Source organism: Vespa velutina, chromosome 2 (genome assembly GCF_912470025.1).
Source record: "Vespa velutina chromosome 2, iVesVel2.1, whole genome shotgun sequence".
NCBI lineage: Eukaryota > Metazoa > Arthropoda > Insecta > Hymenoptera > Vespidae > Vespa > Vespa velutina.
The window spans coordinates 1795505-1820071 of NC_062189.1; the positions used below are offsets into that span (position 1 = coordinate 1795505).

Below are 24567 nucleotides of genomic sequence, written 5' to 3' on the forward strand. Positions count from 1 at the left end.
AATGATTATAATTAATATTATTATAGATTTATAGGATTTTCATTGTAATTTGCATTATAATTAATAAAAGCATATATTAAGTAAGAAGGAAAAAATTAAAAATAATAAAAAAAGAAAAAAAAAAAAATGTAATCCAAGTGTTAAGTATCAAATCATATTTTATTATTTTTTATTCATTTAAATGTCATGGTGGCTTCTATTAATGTTCGATTAATACAAAATTATATATACACAAATATTTCCCATGGTTTCTACCAATAAATATATTCTAAGTACAACTTTTTAAGTACAATGTAAAAAATAAATTTACATTTAAATATCGATAATATAAAAAACAATATCCACAAATTCGTTAAAAAACAATCGTAATGTAAATCAGTCGATATAAAACAATATTAAAAAAATGCCTAATAATATATTAAAATGACTGTATAATATAAGAAAACAAAAATTATATATTTAAAGGCAAGACATGAACTTCTTTAAATTCTGATAAAATCATATCGTGTAATATGAAAAATAACATTTGTCTATATATACAATAATTTTTTTTATGGTTGTTCCTTGATACTGCCATCTGTCATACCAAAATATGCTTTATTTGCCATTTTAATAAAAAGACCAGTTTCTACTACTCCAGGCATCAATAAAATTTCTTCATTGATTTTATTCCAATCGCTCAAATCTTGTGGAAAATGCCAATCCAAAATAAAATTACCATTGTCGGTTATTACAGGTCCCTGCAAAAAAAAAAAAAAAAAAAAAAAAAAAAAGAATAATACACATGGAAAAAGTATTTTTTACATTAACATAAATAGACAAATATATAAGATATAACATTAATATTTACAGCTTTAGCAACGGCCATTCTTATCTTTACGTCGCCACCATAATTATCTTCAATTCTATGTTGAATAGGAACATATGCCATAGGAACTACTTCGATAGGTATACCTTGCTTATATTGTTGTCCAAGTTTTTCCGAATGTTTTCTAAAATTTATTATAAAATTTATTATATCATATAAAATAATCAATAGAAATAGAAACGTATTATTCTATTATAATTAATAATAATATTATAACTTACGTATAATCAGCTATAATAATAAATTCTTTGGCACATGAAGCGACAATTTTTTCTTGAAGCAAACATCCCCCACCACCTTTGATGATATTCATTTCAGCATCAACTTCGTCTGCACCATCAATGGCACAATCTAACTATGAAGTATTATATAATAAATTATAAATTGTCGAACGAACAATTTATATCGAATTTTATAAAAATATGTATACCTTTGGAAAAGATTCTAAATCGCCTAATGTTAAATGATTATTCAATATCAGTTGTCGAGCTTGATACGATGTAGGAATACAAACAACGTTAAGTTTTTCTTCCTTTACACGTTCGGCTATAAAAAAAAAAGAAAAAAAAAAGAAAAAAAAAAAAAAGATTACACTTCTGTTAAAAATATAAACTCTAAATCGTATATATGATATTAAACATTTAATCATGGTCAAAAATATATAATATAGATATAATTATATTATCCAAAAAATACATAAGGAAAAATCTTATTGTATGTTAAAAAGATCAAAGGTTAAGATTAGGGTAAGTAAGATAAAAGTTTTATACAGTACACACATAATTTATAATAATTATTTTATTATGATCTTAATATAATTTTATCAGGGAGAACATTTTATAAAACAATTAGTATTTGTAGAGTATAATAATGATTTAAAAAAAAAATATTATTTCATGAAAATGAAAGAACTGAAAATATGTGTATATATATATATATATATATACATATGAAGAAATATTATATACTGAGTACAATACCTGAAAAAATATTATTAATAATTCTTACCAAGTCTGTGTACAGCATGAATAATAGTAGATCCACTACCAATTCCGATTACGGTATTATCCTACAAATTAAATTCAATAATTATAATCAACGCAGATATCATTATGTTTTACTAACCTCTAAAAAATTTTTTTTGATATATCATTTTACGACAAAATAAAATAATATATATAAATTACCTTGACGTATTCGTCGATAGCTTTATAAGCAGCAATTTTTTTTGCCGTTTCGAGAGGTCCCATTTTTTCTAATATCTTTATATTATTAAATAAATATTTTCCACCGGTAAATGCACACGACACAACTTTCGCGCGTACTAATGTTTTTAAAATCATTGTCCACTATCGATATTTGTTTCTATATTGCCAACATTATTGTTATGTTTTACCAACATAACGGATGTTATACAACTTGTACTGAATGAAGTTTCCTATAAAAGAGACAAATTTTATTATGCAGAATTTAAACATACCTTTCTATTCGTATATGAAACTAAATGTCATATATACATATATATATATATATATATATATATAACTATTCACAAATGAAGTTGCTAAATGTTTAATATATCGATTAATTCATTCGATATCAAAGAATCTTCGATTCTTGGATATATCGTTAAATTGCTTTTATAGTTTTTCTTGACATGAAAAATGACACGCGTAAAATATTTAATCACTTACGTTTTAGTATGAATAACTTACAAAGACATTTGATAGAAATTAATATGATATTTATTTCTAAGAGATTCCAACTAGTATTCTTACATTTCGTCGATCGAATGTAAGAAAATAAAGATCGACGAAAAGAATTTGATAATTTGTTGAAATTGACACGTACCACTTTGAATTGATAACGATCATTTTGATAAAAATTCATCTATTTCTTTGATTATAAAGGAAGATTATTTTTTGTTTTTTTTAATAGAAATATATTGACAAATATTTTAATATTATGTTATCACACTTATACATATATATGTATATACATATATATATATATATATACATATATATCATAAGTATACTTAATTTTTGCTTATAAATAATTAAATACTTATGCATGTATGTATGTATATTTTATGTTACATATGTAATACATAGAGAGATGCAAGAATAGAAAATGCGCACGCGTTTGCGAATAATGGAAACTTGTAACGGGTGGCTCCCCTGAGTGATCCAAAGAAAGAGGGGTATAATGTTGAATTCGTTTCTAACGAGATTTATTAAGGAATGTGATATCACTTCAATTATATATGAATTAATTTGGTAAGAAATATTTTTAACTAATTAATTAATTGTCAAATTGACATCTCGATACAAAAAATCTAAAAGTATTTGAATTATTAAACGAATGATAAAATACGTATTAATGGTCAAAGTCTGTTCGTTAAATCCTTAACCGGTTGAGTGAGAATATTTATTTGATTCGATCGATTTGATATATACGTTTATATAGCTGAACACAATGGAAGCTTTAATACCAGTAATAAATAAATTACAAGATGTATTTAATACTGTTGGTGCAGATGCTATTCAGCTTCCACAAATAGTTGTCTTGGGAACTCAGGTTAGTCAATATTTTAAATATAAGCATGTAACACATGATAATTGCTCCAAATCGTAACATTTATTTGCTTTTCATTCTTTCTTCCTTTGTTCTCATTGTCATGAAAAAAAATTTGAATATTTATATATACGATGATACGATGATATCATTTTAATGCAAAATTATTATTTACAATGATTAAATAATAAGAAAAAGAATTGTAAAAATTGTTGTTAACAAATATCGCAGAATTTTTTTATTCAATTTTTTATTCTTTCCCCCACCCCCCTTCTTCTTCTTCTTCTTTTAATCAAAATATTCGTAGCATAGAATTTCCCCTTTGTCGATTGTATTGAATTCATTCAATACAAATATATTATTTCCAATTTGTTTTTAGAGTTCTGGCAAGTCATCTGTAATAGAAAATATAGTAGGCCGTTCGTTCCTTCCTAGAGGAACAGGTATAGTAACTCGTCGACCATTGATACTACAACTTATATATACACCAAAGGAAGATAAAGAACACCGTAGTGCAGAAAATGGAACAATGGATTTGGAAGAGTGGGGTACATTCCTACATAAAAAAAATAAGATCTTTAGAAATTTTGATGATATACGTAGTGAAATTGAAGCAGAGACAGATCGTACAGCTGGATCAAATAAAGGAATTTGTCCTGAACCAATCAATCTTAAAATCTTTTCAACTTCAGTCGTTAATTTGACGCTTATAGATTTGCCTGGTATTACAAAAGTGCCAGTAGGAGATCAACCTGAAGATATTGAAAATCAAATTCGTCAACTTGTATTGGAATACATATGTAATCCTAATTCCATCATTTTAGCAGTTGTCACTGCTAATACAGATATGGCCACAAGTGAAAGTTTGAAACTTAGTAAAGATGTAGATCCGGATGGCAGGCGTACTCTTGCTGTTGTTACAAAATTAGATCTTATGGATGCAGGTATATTTATTTTAATAGAATGTTATTCTATATATTAAAGGATCATTAATACTTTTATTTCATTTCTTTTGATAATAATAGGAACAGACGCGATAGATATATTGTGCGGTAGAGTAATTCCTGTTAAATTAGGAATCATTGGTGTAGTTAATCGTTCGCAACAGGACATAATAAGTAATAAAAGTATTCAAGATGCATTAAAGGACGAAGCTATATTTTTACAACGCAAATATCCAACGTTAGCAAATAGAAATGGTACACCTTATTTAGCTAAAATGTTGAATCGATTATTAATGCATCATATACGTGATTGTTTGCCAGAATTGAAGGTAATAATGTCAATTAAATTCTATATATTATTGCTATTCATATAAAATTGCTAATAATTGTTAATTTAATTTGTTGCTTTTAAATTAGACAAGAGTTAACGTTATGGTATCACAATTTCAAACATTACTCTCTTCTTATGGTGAAGATGTCGGGGATAAAAGTCAAACTTTATTGCAAATTATTACAAAATTTGCAAGCAGTTATTGTTCTACCATCGAGGGAACTGCTAGAAATATTGAAACTACCGAGTTATGTGGCGGTGCACGGATATGTTATATATTTCATGAAACATTTGGCAAAACCCTTGACTCTATCCATCCACTTGCTGGTTTAACTAAGTTCGATATTTTAACTGCCATACGAAATGCAACCGGCCCAAGACCAGCACTTTTTGTACCCGAGGTGTCCTTTGAATTATTAGTTAAAAGACAAATAAGAAGGCTGGAAGAACCCTCTTTACGATGTGTAGAACTTGTACATGAAGAAATGCAAAGCATTGTACAACATTGTGGTACCGAAGTACAACAAGAAATGTTACGATTTCCTAAATTACATGAAAGAATTGTTGACGTTGTTACACATTTATTACGAAGACGTCTCCCTACTACTAATCAGATGGTATAATTTTCATTTCTTAATTTTTTCTTTTCTTTTTTTTTTTTTTTTTTTTTTTTTCTTCTTCTTCTTCTATCCAGAATATTATTTGTATATATTTCTCTTTGAATTTATTTTTATAAAGGTAGAAAATTTGGTTGCTATAGAATTAGCATATATTAATACTAAACATCCAGATTTTCATAAGGATGCAGCATTTGTGTCTTCGTTATTAAAAAATGCAGATCTAGATAATATTAAACATAATAGAAAATTACCTTCTATTAGTAACAACTCTACATCTGCTGTTGCGATACCTACAGAAACTGTAAGTAAAATTTAAATAAATCATGATTTTATGTAATTAGTTTTATATTGTTGTAATAATACGTCTAATCATACGTTTGATTGTTTAATTAATTAATTTTGAAATATGAAATTTTAATAACAAAACGTATACTTAATTATGCATCTTTTTCTTTGTCATTCCATTTTCTTTTTTTTATTTTTTTTTTTTTCTTTTTTTTTTTGTTTTTATATTAATCCACCCCCATACTAATCCTTCACCATGTCTATAACAGAATGCAAAATTGACCAACAGTCAAGATGAGTTGACATCTTTTTCTGAGCAGAATAAAAAGATGCATGCGCAACAAAATCATTGGTTACTGAGTAATATATTACCGCAAGAAAGAACAGAATCTATTACTTCTGCTGAAGGATCTCCGAGTAGAAATTCAGGAAATATTTCTCCTCAGCCAAATGTAATGCTCGAGATACAAAGATCATCGCCACAACAAAAGCCGGTTAATTTACTTCCTGAAGTGCCAATGCAAATTCAACGTAAATTAAGTGAACGGGAGCAACGAGACTGTGATGTTATCGGTAATTATAAAAAGTCTTTTGATATATATATATATATATATATTGATTTAATTCGATATTTTAAAATGTATTATTATATTCTTTAGAGCGACTTATCAAATCATACTTTTATATCGTACGTAAATCTATACAAGACAGCGTACCCAAAGCAGTAATGCATTTCCTAGTCAACTATGTAAAGGATAATTTACAAAGTGAACTTGTAACTCATTTATATAAATCCGATCAGGCTGAAGCCTTGTTGAATGAAAGTGAACATATTGCTATTAGACGAAAAGAAGCAAGTGACATGTTAAAGGTATATTCATTAATTATATGTCTAATACTAATGTTGTATCATTATAATGACGATCTCTATTTGATAATTTATTTTTATTAATTATATTAAATTTCTCTATTTTCTTTATAGGCATTGACTCAAGCGGGTCATATTATCAGCGAAATTCGTGAAACGCACATGTGGTAATAATTCAATTAATAAAAACCACAATAGCATCAGATCATAGATTAAAATAGGTATTATTATTGTGTTTGGATAGATAAGTCAATGAATGCAATTATGTATATGCTGAAACACTGTACAAAATTTTTATTCTTCATGCAAACGAAACTTTTAGAACAATGAAGTAATAATTTTTGTCATCCCAGGCAATTACACTAAGTTTTAATGTATGATAAGGATAAATCATGCACTACTTTGTTGTATATACATCTGGGATTGTTTAAATACCATAAAATGGAAATATTGCATTTAATATTATCAATGTTATGAGATGTCAAGCATGTACTAACAAACGAAAGTTATGCGTTTTTCCATTTTTTTAGTAATTTAGTACAGTATTATCACACAATGATTGCACAACAACAATTGAATATTAAATCGCCGGAAATACATGAGGCTATATGGTATAAAATTTGAAATTTTTCTTTTAGAACAGTTTTTCTTTTTTAAGATGATTGTAAATGAATGATAATTTCTCCATTTATTTATTTATCTTTAACTGTATATTTTTTTTCTCTTTTTTTTTTTTTTTTTTTTTTTTTTTTTTTTTTTTTCTTTTCTTTCTTCCTTTAGATTACACCTTTTTATTTCTTTACATATTTTATCATTATTTATGAGACATATAATATGAACAATCGGATAAAGATAAAATAGAGAAAATATTAAGAAACTTATTTCACAAAATCAACAATTGTCTTGTAGATAATATCTAGATTTTAAGATTGAATATGATATGTAAAAAAAAAAAAAGAAAAAGAAAAAGAAAAATCATACAAGAATTAGTTCTATATTAATTTATAGAAATGCAACCAAAGAAATTATAACATTGAATGAGGCATTGCTGTGTTTTGATAGACTCTATGTTAGGTTCTTCCAAAAATCTTTCAACTAAGTCTATATGATCTAATAATTGATTTAATGCTTCTTTATAGCAACCTTGATACATTTTAGAAATTGCATTTACTCTCCTTTCGATAGATCTGCTAAGTTGCTTATTTAATTTCCCATAGTCTAATTTTTCATTACATTGCGAACAATGTTTAATTTTATGCATGCTGTTTTTTATCTCGTTAAATGAATAACCAGTTTTAAAACATGTTTTGCATTTATAATTAAGAGTATCTTGCAATGGGAATTGCCAATTATATTTGCAAGCATCGCATTCGCAAACAAAATTATATTTTTTCCACAAATACTCGCGCCTTGCCAACTTCTCTTCATTAAGAAATTGTGGACCGTAACAATCAAGTATCTCATTACCTTTACCAATGCAACGTAATGCTCTTACAACAACTTTTCCTATAAAAGGATATATTTCTTAATTGTTTGTCAGTACAGTGCATATATTTAATTCTAATTAAATATGAAATTGAATATAATATAATATAATATGTATATATATATTTATATATATATATATATATATATATATATATATATATATATATATATATATCACTTACCAGATGGATAAGAATGTCGAACTATATTAGGATAACAGCTATGATTTGTAAGACTGACTGTGGTGTAAATAGCACATCCTACATTTCTTGGTTCCCAAACGTGCGTTATTCCATTGTATATGTTTTCAATAATTTCATAAGCATTACAATTAATAGCTTGCAAATGTTGCAACGTAGCCGTCGCTAAAGTAATGAATTTTTCATTATCCAATGAATCAATTCCAATTTCATCCAAGGAAAAAATTAAACATTTGGCTATAAACACTGCTTCTATACTACAAATAGCATTTACATTAGGATCTACATTCGTACAATTTGTTTCTAATTGTAAAACAGTTGTGTAATCTAATGGATCATATATTTTATTTGTATTTGATATAACAGTGTGTTTTTCTTTCGACTGATGTTGCTTGAAAAATTCTGTATTAAGATTGGATGGTTTGTGCTTTGTTTCCGTATCATTATATTTTTTCTCATTTGGATATAAAACTGCAATCAAGGTAGTTCTATAAGCCAACAAAAGATGGGATAATTTATTTTTTCTTTGATTAAATCCTTCTTCTAAGAAAAGATTTAATATCATGCATTCATATTTATGATACATCTCCCATGACTCCTTGCGACAAGTTTCTGTGCAATAAGAAACCTAAAAAGAAAGTATATTTCCGGAATATGGATGCAGCGCTGAACTTCATAATGATATAAAGAGGGGTAAAAAAAAAAAAAGTTAATTATTGAATTATTTATCACTCTTGTGCACACACAAGATCATGCATAATACTAACTGTTTGACACATACGGCAAGGAATTCTAACATTGTCTTCCAATTTAAGGGAACTGTAACAATGCAAGCAATTCCTATCAAGTGCCTCTTTATCTATGCTGGAGGAGAAGGGCTGATCGACGATTAGAATACTTCCTGCGCAAATATCTCTGGTTGCTACAAGATGCCTGCCTCTGTTATTGTCAAATTGAAATGCTACCGCATCGGAACAACTTTTCAAACTGCTGTTTAACTTTCCATGCACAGTAGGTGTTGATACGACATTTTTTACTGTTGTTATTTCGGCAGAAGAACAATGCATACCACTGCTATTTCCACGTGTTTTCTTTTTTCGTCGAATAGTTATTTCCAGCTTTCTAGAGCACTCATGTTTAAGATGAAAACATTCCTTTTTATATACTAAGTAAATATTTTTATTTTCTGCATCCTCATCATAAAAGCTCAAAGGAAGTGCTAACATGCATTCGCAATCTTTAAGACACCTTAACCAAGCTCCCAATTTATACCAATGCTTTGCGCGCTCTAAAAGAGCATTCATAAATATTAAACTACATGCACTGGCTGCAAACAGTGCTTCAGTAAGAATATTACATGCTTTACTTTCCTCATCCATTTTATTTTTCCCTTCTTTCATTATATCAAGTGATTTCTGATAAAGCAATGCCGCTTGCTGATCATTCTTACCCTTATATGACTTAGTTATTTTTGTATTCAATACACATGGTAATTCGATTATAACACGAATCATCCCTTGTCTATCTCCCTTTAATGAAAATTCTTTAAAACGGCTTATAAATGGTTCCATCATTACAGTATCATATGCTTGCCGATAAAAATCGATAAATATACTGCCACTATAATAAATTCATTGATGAATTAATAAATACAATGTATGTATTATATTAAATAATCAAAAAATAGATTCAGTTGTATATGAAATTTATCTTTGTTTTGTATATTTAATATGTTATATATATATATATATATATATATATATATATATATATATGTGCGTGTGTGTGTGTGAATATGTATGTATATACATATTATATTTATATAAAGTCTTAATTTATAATGATATTACTTAATTTATGTGTTTAATATTTTATTTGTGTTAAATTTTTTTTCTTCTCGAATTTAAAACAAACAGATAAAACAAACAGAACTATCAATTTTGTATAACATAATATAATTTACTTTTTATCAAGATTGATAATAATATGTATACATACATACATACATACATATATATATATATATATATATATAATTTACATAATTTGTATGAAAATGTAAATACATGATATCATGATAAAATAACATTAATTAAGCTTTAGATGTTATTAATTACTATTATTGATAAGATAGAGAAAGAGAGAAAGAGATGAAGGTTTTAAAATAAAAAAAAAATTATTTTTTCACTTACTGATTTGCCATAGTCATTTTTAAATATTATTTGTTAGTGATCCCTCAATTTGTATCACGACGATTGTCGTACTTGTATATTCTCTCGAAGGCGGTTTACTAATGTGACGATTTCTAAAATTAGATACCAAAGTTGCTGTTAAAATATCTGCCTCGTATAAACCGTCCGGCGAATGCCAAACATAATGTACAACATCAAAGAAATTTTTATAATTGTAATTCATTTCTTTCTTTTTTTTTCTCTTTCTCTCTCTCTCTCTCTCTCTCTCTCTCTCTCTCTCTCTTTTTCTTTCAATGTATATGAATAAAAAATTATTGTCAGTATGAAATAATAAGAGATTAATAATTAAATAAGAAATACTTGAAAATTTGTTATAAAAAAAAAAAAGAAAAAGAAAAAAAAAAAAAGAAAATATTTACGAGTTCTCTTTTATTACGTTCATATATATATGCGATTTTAATTGCATATATTAAAGAATAATCAATTACTTAAAAGTTCTATAAATGTACAACTAACAAATGAGATATTATATAAAGCATGTTTAGATTATCTGCATTTCGTGAATGCAAACAAGTATAAATGAATGATTTTTAAGAACGATGTTAATCGATTATGATTTTTTTTTGATTTTCTTTCTCTTTTTCTTTTTTTTTTTTTTTTCTTTTATTTGTATTATTATTATTATTTTTTTTTTCTTACGACAAAACAAAGAAATATACGAATTAATGAGAAAATCTTTTTTTGATCATCTTTCTTTCAAATCATCATCATCATCATCATCATCATCATCATCATCATTATCATCTTATTCAAAGACAATTGCTTTTGATAAATACAGCTTTAAATATAATTCTATAAGATTATGACTTTTGAAAATGGTAACAATTGCCGCGTTTGATAATTTAAAAATATTAGCGCGGGAAAATATTACAGATCATAAAAAAAAAAAAAAAAAGAAAAGAAAAGAAAGAAACAAAATTTTGGAAAAAAGAGATTTTAACATAATTCCCTATTCAATGTTGACTCTCCAATTTATTTTTTCAAGTATTACCAAACTGTTTTCGTGAAACACGAATGATAAAAGATCATTATAAAAAGAGACAGACGGTAAAGTAGATCACGAAATGATGGTAAAGAAGATTTGAATAATGATTTTAGGTTATTCTCGTCAAATCTATAGTATAATACTTTATGTCTGCGTTCTAAATATACGATACATAAAATCGATTTATTTTAGCCTAATTCCTAAAATTATAACATATCCATGAATTAGTCAATTATTACGATAATATTTAATATCAAAACGTTTTCGTAAAGATTTTAAATACGACATTCGTACATTTTTATATAAAGTTTGGAATTTTATTGAAAAGGAAAAAGAAAAAGAAAGAAAGGAAGGAAGAAAGAAAGAACGAACGAAAAGATATTATTTTCCCGCCCGCCTACGCGCTTAAAAATTATCCTCCTCGATGTCTTCTTACAATACAAGTGACGTCTCTGGTTATACACGTGCGCAGAAGTTAATTCATGGATTAAACACGATAATATCTTCTACAATAGTCTTAAAGTAGATTATTGTTCATTATTTCTATTGAATGTGTTATGTGGAGGATATTAAGAAAGCATTATGGTAAAGTAACAAAATGATAAATGTATAAAAGAAATTATTTATAGGATAATAATTCAATGATATAATATATGATTTGATATAACGTGTCGTATGATCTTTTTTTTCTTTTTTTTCTTTTCTTTTTTTTTTTTTTTTTCCAGGAACAAGAAGAGATGTTAACGTATCAGGTAATTAATACCATTGAACGTAAGACTTGTGAAAATGATGATATTGAGAATTCTGACGAAAGTGATAGACCATCGGGTGAGAGATGGGCTCCCGTTGGGGCTAATGACGGGGACAATGACTTTGGTGACGAATATAAATACGTTGATAGTATAGGAAAGTGAGTAGATGGTTTGAACGAGACATTTTTTTTTTTCCTTTTTTTTTCTTTTCTTTTCTTTTTTTTTTTTTTTCACCCTTAAATCTCATAACGTCCTCCTTTTCTTTTTTTTTTTTTCTCTATCTTACAAATGATATCCTTTTTTTATTTGATACTTTTAGCCTTTCAAACGACATGGAAAGATTAAAGATTTTAGAAGAGGAACAGGAGATGCTCAATTCGTCTCTCATAGCATTGACTACACATTTTGCACAAGTAGGTACAATTGATTTTTTTTTTTTTTTTTTTTTTTTTTTTTTTAATCTACATAATAATACCATTATGTTTCTTATAAATGTATGATTTTCTTTTAGGTACAATTTCGTCTACGACAAATTGTAGACGCACCGACTAACGAAAAGGAGACATTGCTTAAAGAATTGGAAGAGTTTGCTTTTAGAGGTATACCTGATGTACCAAATAATTTATTATTTGAAAGCAGATCTATTACACCTATTTCTCCAACGTCTTGTAAAGATAATGTAAGTTACAGGTTGAAATTATTTTTTCTTAAAATTTTAATAACGTTTTCTATTATATATATCGCTTTTTTATTTATTTCTTTATTTATATTGTTTTTGCTTTTTTTCCTTTTTTTTTTTTTTTTTAATTATCTATTTACTTTTCATTATTTTTATTTATTTGCTCCTTTTTATGTTACACCATATGAGACATATAATAAATCTTTTTTATAAATCTACAATGAAACTGCTTTTATCATTTTTTATCCTTCTATTTTTCATTTTTCCTATATACTAATTTTAATCGCATCTTTAAATGCACTTGAAAAATTTGTACAGAAAATGCACATGTATATTATGTATATTACCGAGTTAGTATTTGCTTGATTTCTTTTAAGGTAATTATGATTATTATTTTTTTATTTTTATTATATTTAATGTGTATAGATGTAATTAAAAAAAATCTCTAAACATATCTTAATTCAGCAGATTGGAAGCATGGTTAATGACATAGATATGGAATCTAAAATGGCATTACAGAGAACTAAACAAAGGGAATTAATTAGTCAGTTAAAATCACAATTGGAAGATTTAGAAAAGTATGCGTACGAAATGGGTGATGCAGATTTACCGCAAAGCGTTGTCTTAGAACGTCAAAGTATAATAATCAGTAAGTTATAATATATATAGGATGATTTAAATTATTTTACAATTTTATAATAATATATATATATTTTTTTTTTTTTTAGATCACTTGAAGGAAAAATTAAATTTCAATGTAGACGATTTATGTAAGTTACCAGTAGATGATTTAAGGTGGCAAGTTGATTATGCAATAAGTCAAGTGAGTTTATTTTTCCTTTTCATTTTTTATTTATGTGATTTCTTTATTTCTTTTTTTCTCCTAATATTTGGAAAGAATTTTCATTTACATTTCAGATCATAATTTAACGCAATATAATTTGCATTACAGATAGTTAGCCCTTTGAAGATGAAAGAACAATTGGTGTCACAATTGAAAACACAAATTGCTGATTTAGAACGTTTTATAAATTATCTTCAAGGAGAAGTGAGTACGGAAACGTTGGCATGCACATGCGCTTGTCCGGTACATACAAATGGTTCTGGCTCATTTAATCATACTAAAAGATTTGGGAAAAGGGCAATAGATAACGAAAGTAAAACTAAAACATTGAATACTGTTAAAAAGGTCGTAACACTCTTACATATGTTTATAATATCACAATTGGGATGTGGTAGCGAGCGGGTACGAAGAAATTTGAATAAAAATTCAATATATAATTGGCGTGATTTAAGAACTAGATTAGATATTGCAGTTGAGCACGTTTTAAGTACTATAATAGAAAACGAACATCAGCTTGAGGATGATGACGTAGGTGGTGACGAATACACATCTGATTCGGATTCTGCATCAACTCATTGTAATGCAAAACTAACATCTGCCATAAGGAAGCATCTAGCAGCTTCCATTAGAGATTTGTTACAACATGGTTTAATGTCTGATCTACGTTCTAACAGTGTAGTGCCATTTATGGGATGTTTCCATCAAAGAAGTCCTTCCTCTGCTAATTTTATGCATGCTTGGGAACTTATTTTAAAATATTACGAAATAAAGAATGGCCATTATTATAATTCCAGTCCGGCGCAAAAATTATCGCAAAGCTTTAATTTAGATCTTGTTGGCAAAGCTACATCTGCCAAACAGGTAAATCTTTTGTTTTGTTCAATAATTAATTAACTAATACAAAAGAATTCTTTAATAATCATAATTGTACTTTAAATATAATTCATTTATTACTTTTAGAGTTTATTAATTACCATAGGGAATATTATTGCTTCGCATAGCCCTTATAAACGAAGCCGTGATTCACATTTTAAAGCATTTATATGTGCAGCTTTAAAGTAAGTAACATTTGTTCTGTCTCAATTCTTTAAAAAAAATATAAAATCGACTTAATTATGCATATCGATTGTATACATTAATTTTTAATTCTAGTGCAAATAAGTTGGTGGTTTGGCTAAAGCTCATTTTACAATGCCAATATCTTTTAGAATGTCATTACACGTCATGGAGTTATGTGGTGAAAACAGGTATATCTAATTCTGTATATCTATTTTGTACATTATAATAATTTTCCCATTTTTTTCTTCTTTTATTTCTTTTCTTTCTTTTTTTTTTTTTTTCTTTTTTTTTTCCTACTAGGATTTCAAGATGCATTTCATACTCTCGACAAACTTACAAGATATAAGTTCGATCTGCCAGTTGATTTAGCTGTACGTCAATTTCAAAATATAAAGGACGCATTTTGATTGATGGAAAATAAAGTTACATCGATTATGATCCTTGTATAAAAATATTATAATTATTAATAAGAACAAAAGAAAAAAAAAAAAAAAAAAGAAACGTCATGTGACATTCCTCATATGATAAGTACAATTATAGGTGAAAGATAATATTAGTAGAGTTTACCAATTCGAATAAGTTACTAAAATTTTTTAATCTAAAAGTTATTCCAATAATAAGTATTATCGTGGATTCATTTTTAATCAGTATTTTTTTTTTTTTTGGTTTTTTTTTTTTTTTTTTTTTTTCATTAGTTCCTATGTACTCGTAAAAGTTTATCATTTATGAAGTCTGCAATAAATATCGAATAATTTCTATCTTAAGATATCATTATAAGAGATAATATATATATATATATTATCAATATTTATTATATATTATTTAACACATTCCTTTTTTTTTCTTTTTTTTTTTTTTCTATTTAATTAATTAGTAATAATCTTTTCGAAAGAAAATTACATTTTATTATTATCAAAATATATGTTGTCACAAATATATAATTAATCTGGAAATGGATGTATACAAGTGCCTGTATATATACAGAGCAATCATTATATACAGTGGCTTATTACAATACATATTTGCACGCAGTAAAGTCAAACATAATATGGACTGAATAATACAATTATTAACAGAAATTTATCTTTCCAAATACGTATACGCAATCGACAATTTAATACATGCATTTAGTATATTGCATATATTATTTGCACAAAGTAAGAACAAACATAACAAATAAAAGAATAAGAACTTAAAAAAAAATAAATAAATAAACACAAAAAAAAGAAGACATTGCAAATAAACGATCAGTTATATATTCGTAGAAAATGAGAAAAGTAATTTTAATTATGTATTTCATTTGTGTAATAATAAATAGTCACTTATGTTTAATAATGAATTTTAAACCAAATTAAAAACCAAAAAATTATATTTATTTCTTAGAAGTAATATTACAATTATATATGAACAAAAAATTATCTTTGTCAACCACACTTAGTCTTTAAGTAATTATAATCATTAAATTTTCGAAACTCTGCGAGATATTATTTTATGAGATATTATATTAAATAGATCGTTCAACTAGATTATGTACATATGTAGCCAATATTTTATCAATTTTTTATATAATATCAATATTATGCGATCTACTTATGACAAATTTTATGATTTATTTAAAAAATAACTTTACCATATATAATTTATTATTTATATATTTGTCAAGTAATTTTGTTTCCACGAAACTTATATCGTCTTCTATTCTAAATGAAATTTCTTTTATATAGAATTATCAATTAAATCTAATATAATGCTCACATATGTACATGTCTTTTTTTTTTTGCATACCTTCTTTATTAGTTTATATTACATATAACAAATAATTAATAATTAAAGATTCAGTCTGTCGTTATATTAACTTTTTAAAAAATGTATACAAATTGCATCAATCTTATATATTTTCATCTGTACATATGTTTAGTAATTTTTTGTTGAATATAAGAGAAAAAAAATTTTATCGATTATATCATAAACATCATATATTAATTAATTGATAAGAGCTTTTATCCAAAGGTCTAAATATCTATATAAATTAATTGAATAAATAAAATAAATATCTCTATCTGTAAACTATTAATTCAATATGAAATAAAAATTAATCTTACACCAATTTATGATAATATATTTATTTCCCAATCTTTTATTGTTCATTATTAGGCTACGAATTAAAATCGAAAACAACAAATATGAAAGTGGTTGTTTATTTTTTTTTTTCTTTTTTTTTTTGTAAAAGTACATCAGTAAAAGTTTGTAGCAGATTTTTTTCAACATGTTTGTAATATAATATCATTGTTGACTCCGCGATATACATTGACGATGAAAATATTTCATAGATTAAAAAATAAAATAATTAAAATTAATATATACTTATAGCTCCATACAGTAATGATAAATATTATAATTATAGAAACAAATGTATCTTTATGATATATATCCTGAATAAATATGTTTAATCTAAATTAAGAAGAAAAAAGAAAAAAAAAAAAAAAAAGTAATGATACTTGTTAAAAAAAAAAAAAAAAAGAAATATTGTGTATTGTCGTGGAGTCTCAATGCTTTTACAGATTAAGTAATAGAGTTTGTTGTACATAAAATTCAGAATAGAGTCTACATTGTCAATAACAAATTTGAACTCAACGAATTATACAATACCAGAAGTTTTTTGGTCAGAGACAATACGCTTACAAATGTGTATTATCTTTTTTTTTTTTTTTTTTTTTTTTTTTTTTTTTTTTTTTTTTATATCGTATTACATAGATTTTTTCTACTTATGCAGGATACAAGTACATGGATGTTATAAGAGCACAGAATCGGTGTCTTCCCCCTTTTTCATGTACAAAAATGTATATAAAAAGGTATATGGAAGAGCTTTAGTTCCATTATTATTATTATCTTGTATCTTATTACTTTACTTATTGTTACATGCGATGATACATGATGTACTTGTTAGAACATACACATATTACACATTCTTAATACTCAACAAATATGAAGGTATATGCGAATCAATACATCTTGTGTATAAACATCTATCGTAAATACATTATTGTGTTATAGTAAAAAATAATCTAGATGTGTGACCTTGGTAGAAATCTGATGTATTTATATTTATATACGTAAAATATATTAATATAAATTGTTTGAAAATTATTATAAAATATGTATAAAATACATAAAGAAATCTCTCTAAAAATATTCATTAATTGATGGATTCTTGTTGGAATGTCAGTGTAATAATAGCACTTTGTTCAATTTAAATAAAATATTATTTAAAAACATTATCAGAAGAAAACAGTATTTAAGGAAAAAAGAAAAAAAGAAAAAGAAAAGAAAAAGGAATATATCTAGTACTGATTACCACTATATTTAATATTTAATATTAAAAAAAAAAAATGTATAGAATTTTACTTATCTGTCGTAAAAAAAAAAAAAAAAAAAAAAAGATATAATATGAAAGAAGTAGTCAGTAATTATTATTAACAAATTAATTATAATACGTTTTTAGTTGACATTTTGGAAGTTTATAAAAAACATGTATAACAAATAAGTGTACATGTGTCATTAAACAAGTAATACGTTAATTAAATAATATTATATGATTTAAACATTCATTATATTGTTTTACAGTACCGTAATATAATTTACTTTCAAAATTTTACATATAACAGTATACTCACTTACATACATGTTCTCTTTGGTTCAACATTCCTCATAGTAATTTTCCTTGACATAATTCTTATAGCACACATTAAGTTATATTTTTGTTATAGCAACGATCTAATATATTTAACAAGAAAAAAATTTGAGTATAGATCAAAGCATTGGGAGCTAATTTAATATTATCACAAAGGACAAAACCATAAAATGCACAATCAAGTTTTATATTGCGAATTTTCTGGATCTCTATATTTTACTAACAGGTCTTAAAAATAATTTTTTTTCTTCTTTTTTTTTTTTTTTTTTTTTTACTTTGGTCATATATCTTTTTGTTCAGTCTTAAGTTTATTTAGTTCAGAGTATAAATTAATAGATTTTGCGTTATATCTCTGTTTTATCTGTTCTGTATATAATTATATTATTAAAATAATTTTTTTAAATAAATGAAAATGGAATGTATGAGCATTCCTTTGAATTAATGTACATGCATACATATACTCATGTAACTTGCGAGTAAACAAAAAAAAATGCATTTAATGTTCATGCATATATGTATACGCACAAATTCAATTTGTGTATTTATGAAATTATATATATATATATATGAATCATTATGAAGCATTACTTTTTGCACAATATTGGATTATGATTGACATATTGCTCTGGAATGTTTGTATAAATATACATATAAATCTGCATAGCAAAACATATAAAGATATAGAAAATGTAAATATATTAGGGCAGTGTTCTTTTACTATCATCCTAAAACATTTGTATAATATTTATGGTTATTTACGTGTATTCACTAAATAATAGCCGCTCATATTTATGATATCACACCACTGATTATAAATATGAATAGTTAGGACAATAGAATGATACATGTGAAATTAAAAACTTTGAAAATTTCTTATTGCAATAGTGATTTAGTGGAGCTGATCAATCCCACAAGAATCTTTTCAGTCCTTGCAATTATTAATATTTTAGAATTTTAAATGATATTTCAAGCATTTAATTCAAATACAGCACTTTTTTTTCTTTTTTCTTTTTTCTTTTTTTTTTTTTTTTCATTATGTAAAGATATAGAATTATTTCTATACGTCTACGCCATTAGGATATTAAATTACTTTTAATCCAGAAAACAATAAACGTATGAATTAGTTTTTGCATGTACTCAAAAGCATTCTGCTAATGATATTCTCAGATCAACATAGTTATTACTAATATATGTAATAGCCACATTTTTTTTTCTTTTCATTTTATAAATATTCTTAGCGATATGCCATTAACGTGACATAACAAATATAACAAAGAAGGCCTTTGTATGTAACATTTACATTTTAATAATTACTTACCTTTAATGTGGAGTAAGTAATATATTATTACATATACACACATATATATATATATATATATATATATATATATATATATATATATATATATATTTAATCATGCGCTACTCGATTTTTATTCAGACATGAATGCGCAAAGCCACACTATCCGTTTTATTCTCTGCTTCTATTTCGTGTTTTATTGTATCGAGTCGTTCATAAATTGCTCTAAATGTAGGCCTGTCGGATGGTCTTCTATTCCAACAAAGTTTCATTAATTCGTATATTGATAAAGGTGTATTATCAGGACATTGAAGAACATTGCCTTCTTTGATGTATTTAACAACTTCTTCATGAGTCATTCCATAATATGGTTGAAGCGCAAAACTAAAAATTTCCCACAAGCATACAGCAAAAGCCCATACATCAGATTCAACAGTGTATTTGTTATAAAGTATGCTCTCAAGTGGCATCCATCTAACTGGAATAGCATCCTGTTCGTCGCCTTTATAATAATCTTGAAGATATATCTTTTGTGATAATCCAAAATCCGCAATTTTCACGATCATTTGATCGTTTATTAAACAATTTCTAGTTGCAAGGTCACGATGTACAAATTTTCTGTCCGATAAATATACCATTCCAGATGCTACTTGCAAAGCAATATTAATTAAATCCATATGCGATAATTGAGAGTCTGTGAATGTACCATCTCTCTCTAAGCTTCGAATAATGTAATTCCCGGGCGAACATGAGCGTAGAAATTCATTTAAATCACCACGTCCCATATATTCAAATAGGAGACACATTGGACGTCCTAATGCACACACACCCAACAACTTAACAATATTTGGATGATTAAATTCTGCAAGCAAACATGCTTCTCTTTCAAAATCTACGAGCAAATCATCTGATGCTTCCTCCTTTAACATTTTTACCGCAACGTTTGTGAATTCTTCACCTGGCACAAGACCAGGTGCTTTAGCCTGAAATACTCGACCAAAGGCACCCTGACCTAAATCTCGTACATAAATAATATTATTTCGTGGAAATTCAAGTTTCTCCAATTTTGGATTAAGCTTTGCACTTGTTTTATGGTATGCTTCATTGCTTGGCAATTTGTCCAAATCAATGTTAACATCCTGCAAATATATTAGATAGAAAGTATGGCCATTTTTTTTTTTTTTTTTATTTTATATTGCCACTTTATATAAATATATATAAATATATATACCTGACTTTCAGTTGGATTATATCCTTGATGTCTTTTATGAAGTCTTCGCTTTAAAAGTATAAGAAGTACAATCACAGCAATGAATACAAATCCCAATGAAGATAGTGCTAATATAAATGATGGAGTGATAATTGTATATATTGTCAAATCTTTTGGATCAATTTCAATTATTGTATCTGTGGTATTATCTGTACAATTAAAATATTAATTAAATAATGATACTTTTTTACGTTTATAATGATAAAATTATAATCAAATAAATTTGCTTTTTTTACATAAACATTTTACCACATATAGGAATATCACAATGTTGCCAGCGTGTCTCAGGATCCATAGTGAAACACCATGGCATAGATTCAATCCCATCTACATTTCTACAATAATTTTCATCCTTTTGAATTTGTGGAAAAATATTTGGTGGTTTATCATGATTATGTGGAACTTGAGCACTCCATGGTTGACAATCTAATCCACCTTTTGTTTTATTCAATTTTCCCATGTAATATCTACCATTACCTTTGATACAGTCATCTAAAATATATATTTCAAATAAATGAAATATTTTCAATATCAAAGTTACATATATATATATATATATTTAGTGATAAGAAAACTTACAAGTGACAAGTTCTTCTTTTATATCAGTTAAATGGGCCTCAGAGCAAGTGACTTTTCCTTTGACTATTCTTGGTAAACTTTGACAATCTGGTAAACTAAAATGGCCACGTGATCTGATATAAATACCTTTTTGCTTTTGGTCCTCAATTATTATCCATTTATTGAAACAAAAATGATGTACTGCTACACAATCCTCATAACACAATGGCAGTCCTACTGATTCGTGGCACCGTGGAAATGCATATAAGCATAGCATTTGCTGGAACATAAAAAACCATGCTTATATCTCTTTTCATCGAAGAATAAAAAATTAATTTGTTATTTAACAAATATATAATCGGATGAAATACAAAAGTACAAAATAAAATTTATATAATTGTTATAAGAAAAAGAGATACTTACTTCAGCCGCTGAACGACATGGTTCTACAAGAGTTTCTATTATTTCTTCCCATAAATCAGTTGTTATTTGTTCGTTCAACAATCCACCAGGATTATCAAATGAATTATTAAACCATACTTTTCCAATCTCTGTGAGATATTTTTTGCATATTTTACCACTATAAAGGGCACAATAACCTTGTGGTACTAGCTCTATAAAAGATAATAATAATCTTACAATATGATGCTCAATATAAAATAATAATAATAATAATAATAATAATAATAATAATAATAATAATAATAATAATAATAATAATAATAACAATATACATTGAATGATTATATATTTAAAAAAAGATACATACTACTTTGTACAATAGTAATGTGCAAAACAATTGCCGTGAAGGAAATAATCCAAAGCACCATTATTTAAATACAATAATGCAATGTTACACGCGAAGAAGAAAGATTACATGTTTAAGAAATAATTCCTTTACACGATGATTTTTTCTTTATCGAATTCACTTAATTCACCTCGTGTCACATAGCACATTTCTAAATTAACGTTGAGATTAAACATTTTCTTTTTCTTTTTCTTTTCTTTTTTTTTTTTTTTTTTTCTTTTCTTTTCCTTTTCTCTCCTTTTTTTCCCAAAATATTTTTATTTACATATTTATTGCGAGCACAAAAGAACACTATTCGAAGAAATAATAACAATAAAAATACTTTTACTCATGAGATATACCGTCATCAATTAAATTTGACTTGTGACGTTAAATCAACACGAGGTACACATTTATTTTCTAAAACTGACCAATATATATACATATGTATATATATATATATATAAATATGTAAGTATATAATAAGTATATCAATTTAATTATATTTGGAACTTTAAATGAATATCATTCATTTCTATTGGTAAATGATAATAATAAACATTTGATTTTTTTTTTTTTTCGAACAGAATCTAATTAGCTGCTAGTTGCTACCCTTCCACTGACTTCAATCTGTTCAATGATCCGTTACTAGCAGTTACTAGTAGTCCATAGTGGTACTATAGTCTTTATTATACTTAAGCTTAGTTTGCAACGTATATGTATGTTAAATTAATAAGAAAACAATTTCAAGAGAAATGAAACGATTTATATATTTTCGATATTAACAAAATAAATTATTCTCATCTTCAATTAATTTTTATTTATTATACAATTATTATAATTAATATTATTATAATTTATATATAAAGTTATGCTTGTTCTATGAATTTGCGTGTGTGTGTGTGTGTATGTGTGTACAGTTTTATAAGTTCACACACAGTTATAAAATTCAATTATTTCATTTTAACTCGTGTAAAATTTCTTTTTATAAAATATTATAACTTTCAATTTATAGATAAATGAATATTACGATATGTGAATAATTTTAAATTATATATTTTTTTAATTTATAAATAAATGAATTTTTATTGGTTAGTTATAATCGACTTATCCAATAGGCCGTATGCTTTGATAAATATATATATATATATATATATATATATATATATATATATATATATATCAGTTAACTTATGATTCACATGTTCTGTTTTTTATTATTCTATTAATTAATTGAACAAAAATATTTTATTGATTCAATAATATTATTATCAATATAATTTTCTTCTTCTTTTTTTTTTTTTTTTTTTTTTTTGGTAACTCTGTAACTTAAAATAAAGAAACTTCTTTTTCCTTTTATTTCAAAATGAATTTATCATAGGATAGATCAAATATAAACTTGAATAGAATTTAATAATAATTATTGTTCAATTATATAAATTTATAATCTTACTTTGATATGAATAAATAAACCAAATATAGTAGCTGTGAATAATACAACAAATTCATTCAATTGATCAATACAAAAAGGAAAAAGAGAATATTGATATAAGATATCAATTTGAAAAATCTGTTCCTTGATTTCTTTTTTCTTTTTCTTTTTTTTTCTTTTTTTTTTTTTTTTTTTCTTTCATTCACTTACAAAGAACTCTTATCAGAGATAGAAATAGAACTATTGTTAATTGACTTTTGCAATGTAAAAATATTTCTTCTAAATGGATTGGTAACTTTTGAACAACTTGATTTGGTCATAGGAGTATCATAGATTTTATTTTTAGAGTATCGACCAGTGATGTATTTATTATTAGTTAAGGATGGTGTCGCAGTAATTACTTTACTGTCAGTTCTATGCATTTTCACAAACATAAGTTGTTTGTTTAAACTGTCAAAATGTTTCTTGAGATTGTAATACTCATGAGCAATTCGTTTTTCATTCCGTACAGCATTAATATAGCGATCTTTTAAAATTTCATATTTATCATTCTAAAATATTTGAATGATATGTAAAAAAAAAAAAGAAAAAAAAAAAAAAGGAGAAAAAAAATTAATAGCATTATTATTTGTCAAATGGAATAATACAAAAAATAAAACTTACCAGTTGATAAAAGCATTGCAATATTATGTTTATTTGTTCTGATTGGAATATTGTTATAGACTTTACTGATGTTAAAATATCATTTAATGGTGCAAAAAATCTTGATACTTCTGG

General features: G+C 25.6%; 5 protein-coding genes across 12 annotated transcripts; 2 read left to right on the plus strand and 3 right to left on the minus strand.

The window, feature by feature from the left end:
• Positions 1-140: 140 nt before the first annotated feature.
• Positions 141-2692, minus strand: LOC124957974 (ribose-5-phosphate isomerase). The gene is made up of 7 exons (XM_047515613.1): positions 2563-2692; positions 2056-2306; positions 1877-1937; positions 1299-1414; positions 1090-1223; positions 851-992; positions 141-740 (listed from the first exon to the last, which is right to left on the minus strand). The coding sequence occupies exons 2-7, from the start codon at positions 2209-2211 to the stop codon at positions 552-554; spliced, it is 798 nt and encodes a 265-aa protein (XP_047371569.1). The 5' UTR covers positions 2212-2306; positions 2563-2692; the 3' UTR covers positions 141-551.
• Positions 2519-9193, plus strand: LOC124957972 (dynamin-1-like protein). 7 transcript variants are annotated; one of them, XM_047515606.1, is made up of 9 exons: positions 2519-2662; positions 2983-3448; positions 3825-4389; positions 4471-4718; positions 4807-5337; positions 5459-5641; positions 5895-6198; positions 6285-6496; positions 6608-9193. In XM_047515606.1, the coding sequence occupies exons 2-9, from the start codon at positions 3347-3349 to the stop codon at positions 6662-6664; spliced, it is 2202 nt and encodes a 733-aa protein (XP_047371562.1). In that variant the 5' UTR covers positions 2519-2662; positions 2983-3346; the 3' UTR covers positions 6665-9193. The 7 variants fall into 7 exon arrangements, 5 of the variants coding, with proteins under 5 accessions (XP_047371562.1, XP_047371563.1, XP_047371565.1 ...); XM_047515607.1 differs by having other exon boundaries at positions 2550-2568; XR_007103807.1 differs by lacking the exon at positions 2519-2662 and having other exon boundaries at positions 2967-3448; positions 6608-8889; positions 8997-9193.
• Positions 3776-10579, minus strand: LOC124957973 (SET and MYND domain-containing protein 4-like). Its single transcript, XM_047515612.1, has 4 exons — positions 10374-10579; positions 8949-9801; positions 8164-8809; positions 3776-7999 (listed from the first exon to the last, which is right to left on the minus strand). Exons 1-4 carry the CDS (start codon positions 10388-10390, stop codon positions 7491-7493), a joined length of 2025 nt encoding a protein of 674 aa, XP_047371568.1. The 5' UTR covers positions 10391-10579; the 3' UTR covers positions 3776-7490.
• A 979-nt stretch (positions 10580-11558) lies between these two features.
• LOC124946452 (RUN domain-containing protein 1) lies at positions 11559-16004 on the plus strand. 2 transcript variants are annotated; one of them, XM_047487170.1, is made up of 10 exons: positions 11559-12003; positions 12144-12328; positions 12490-12583; positions 12682-12849; positions 13315-13498; positions 13578-13672; positions 13802-14554; positions 14654-14751; positions 14846-14940; positions 15053-16004. In XM_047487170.1, the coding sequence occupies exons 1-10, from the start codon at positions 12001-12003 to the stop codon at positions 15157-15159; spliced, it is 1782 nt and encodes a 593-aa protein (XP_047343126.1). In that variant the 5' UTR covers positions 11559-12000; the 3' UTR covers positions 15160-16004. The 2 variants fall into 2 exon arrangements, with proteins under 2 accessions (XP_047343126.1, XP_047343127.1); XM_047487171.1 differs by having other exon boundaries at positions 11561-12003; positions 13318-13498.
• A 2668-nt stretch (positions 16005-18672) lies between these two features.
• Positions 18673-23013, minus strand: LOC124946502 (tyrosine-protein kinase transmembrane receptor Ror2). The gene is made up of 6 exons (XM_047487261.1): positions 22341-23013; positions 21995-22185; positions 21593-21851; positions 21263-21505; positions 20975-21162; positions 18673-20882 (listed from the first exon to the last, which is right to left on the minus strand). Exons 1-6 carry the CDS (start codon positions 22399-22401, stop codon positions 19881-19883), a joined length of 1944 nt encoding a protein of 647 aa, XP_047343217.1. The 5' UTR covers positions 22402-23013; the 3' UTR covers positions 18673-19880.
• Positions 23014-24567: the final 1554 nt, after the last annotated feature.

Bases quoted from the DNA above. Each gene is read 5' to 3' on its own strand.
- LOC124957973 (XM_047515612.1), bottom strand. The intron at 8,810-8,948 runs GTTAGTATTATG...CTTTCTTTTTAG, and splicing joins CTTGCCGTATGTGTCAAACA to GTTTCTTATTGCACAGAAAC. The intron at 8,000-8,163 runs GTAAGTGATATA...ATCCTTTTATAG, and splicing joins TCGACATTCTTATCCATCTG to GAAAAGTTGTTGTAAGAGCA.
- LOC124957972 (XM_047515606.1), top strand. From the start codon at position 3,347: ATGGAAGCTTTAATACCAGTAATAAATAAATTACAAGATGTATTTAAT. The intron at 5,642-5,894 runs GTAAGTAAAATT...TGTCTATAACAG, and splicing joins TTGCGATACCTACAGAAACT to AATGCAAAATTGACCAACAG. The intron at 6,497-6,607 runs GTATATTCATTA...TTTTCTTTATAG, and splicing joins AAGCAAGTGACATGTTAAAG to GCATTGACTCAAGCGGGTCA.
- LOC124946452 (XM_047487170.1), top strand. The intron at 14,555-14,653 runs GTAAATCTTTTG...TATTACTTTTAG, and splicing joins AAGCTACATCTGCCAAACAG to AGTTTATTAATTACCATAGG. The intron at 14,941-15,052 runs GTATATCTAATT...TTTTCCTACTAG, and splicing joins GAGTTATGTGGTGAAAACAG to GATTTCAAGATGCATTTCAT.
- LOC124957974 (XM_047515613.1), bottom strand. From the start codon at position 2,211: ATGATTTTAAAAACATTAGTACGCGCGAAAGTTGTGTCGTGTGCATTT. The intron at 993-1,089 runs GTAAGTTATAAT...AATAAATTTTAG, and splicing joins ATTATTATAGCTGATTATAC to AAAACATTCGGAAAAACTTG. The intron at 741-850 runs GTAAATATTAAT...TTTTTTTTGCAG, and splicing joins GAATGGCCGTTGCTAAAGCT to GGACCTGTAATAACCGACAA.
- LOC124946502 (XM_047487261.1), bottom strand. From the start codon at position 22,401: ATGGTGCTTTGGATTATTTCCTTCACGGCAATTGTTTTGCACATTACT. The intron at 21,506-21,592 runs GTAAGTTTTCTT...TATATATTTTAG, and splicing joins AAAAGAAGAACTTGTCACTT to ATGACTGTATCAAAGGTAAT. The intron at 21,163-21,262 runs GTAAAATGTTTA...TTAATTGTACAG, and splicing joins TTGTGATATTCCTATATGTG to ATAATACCACAGATACAATA.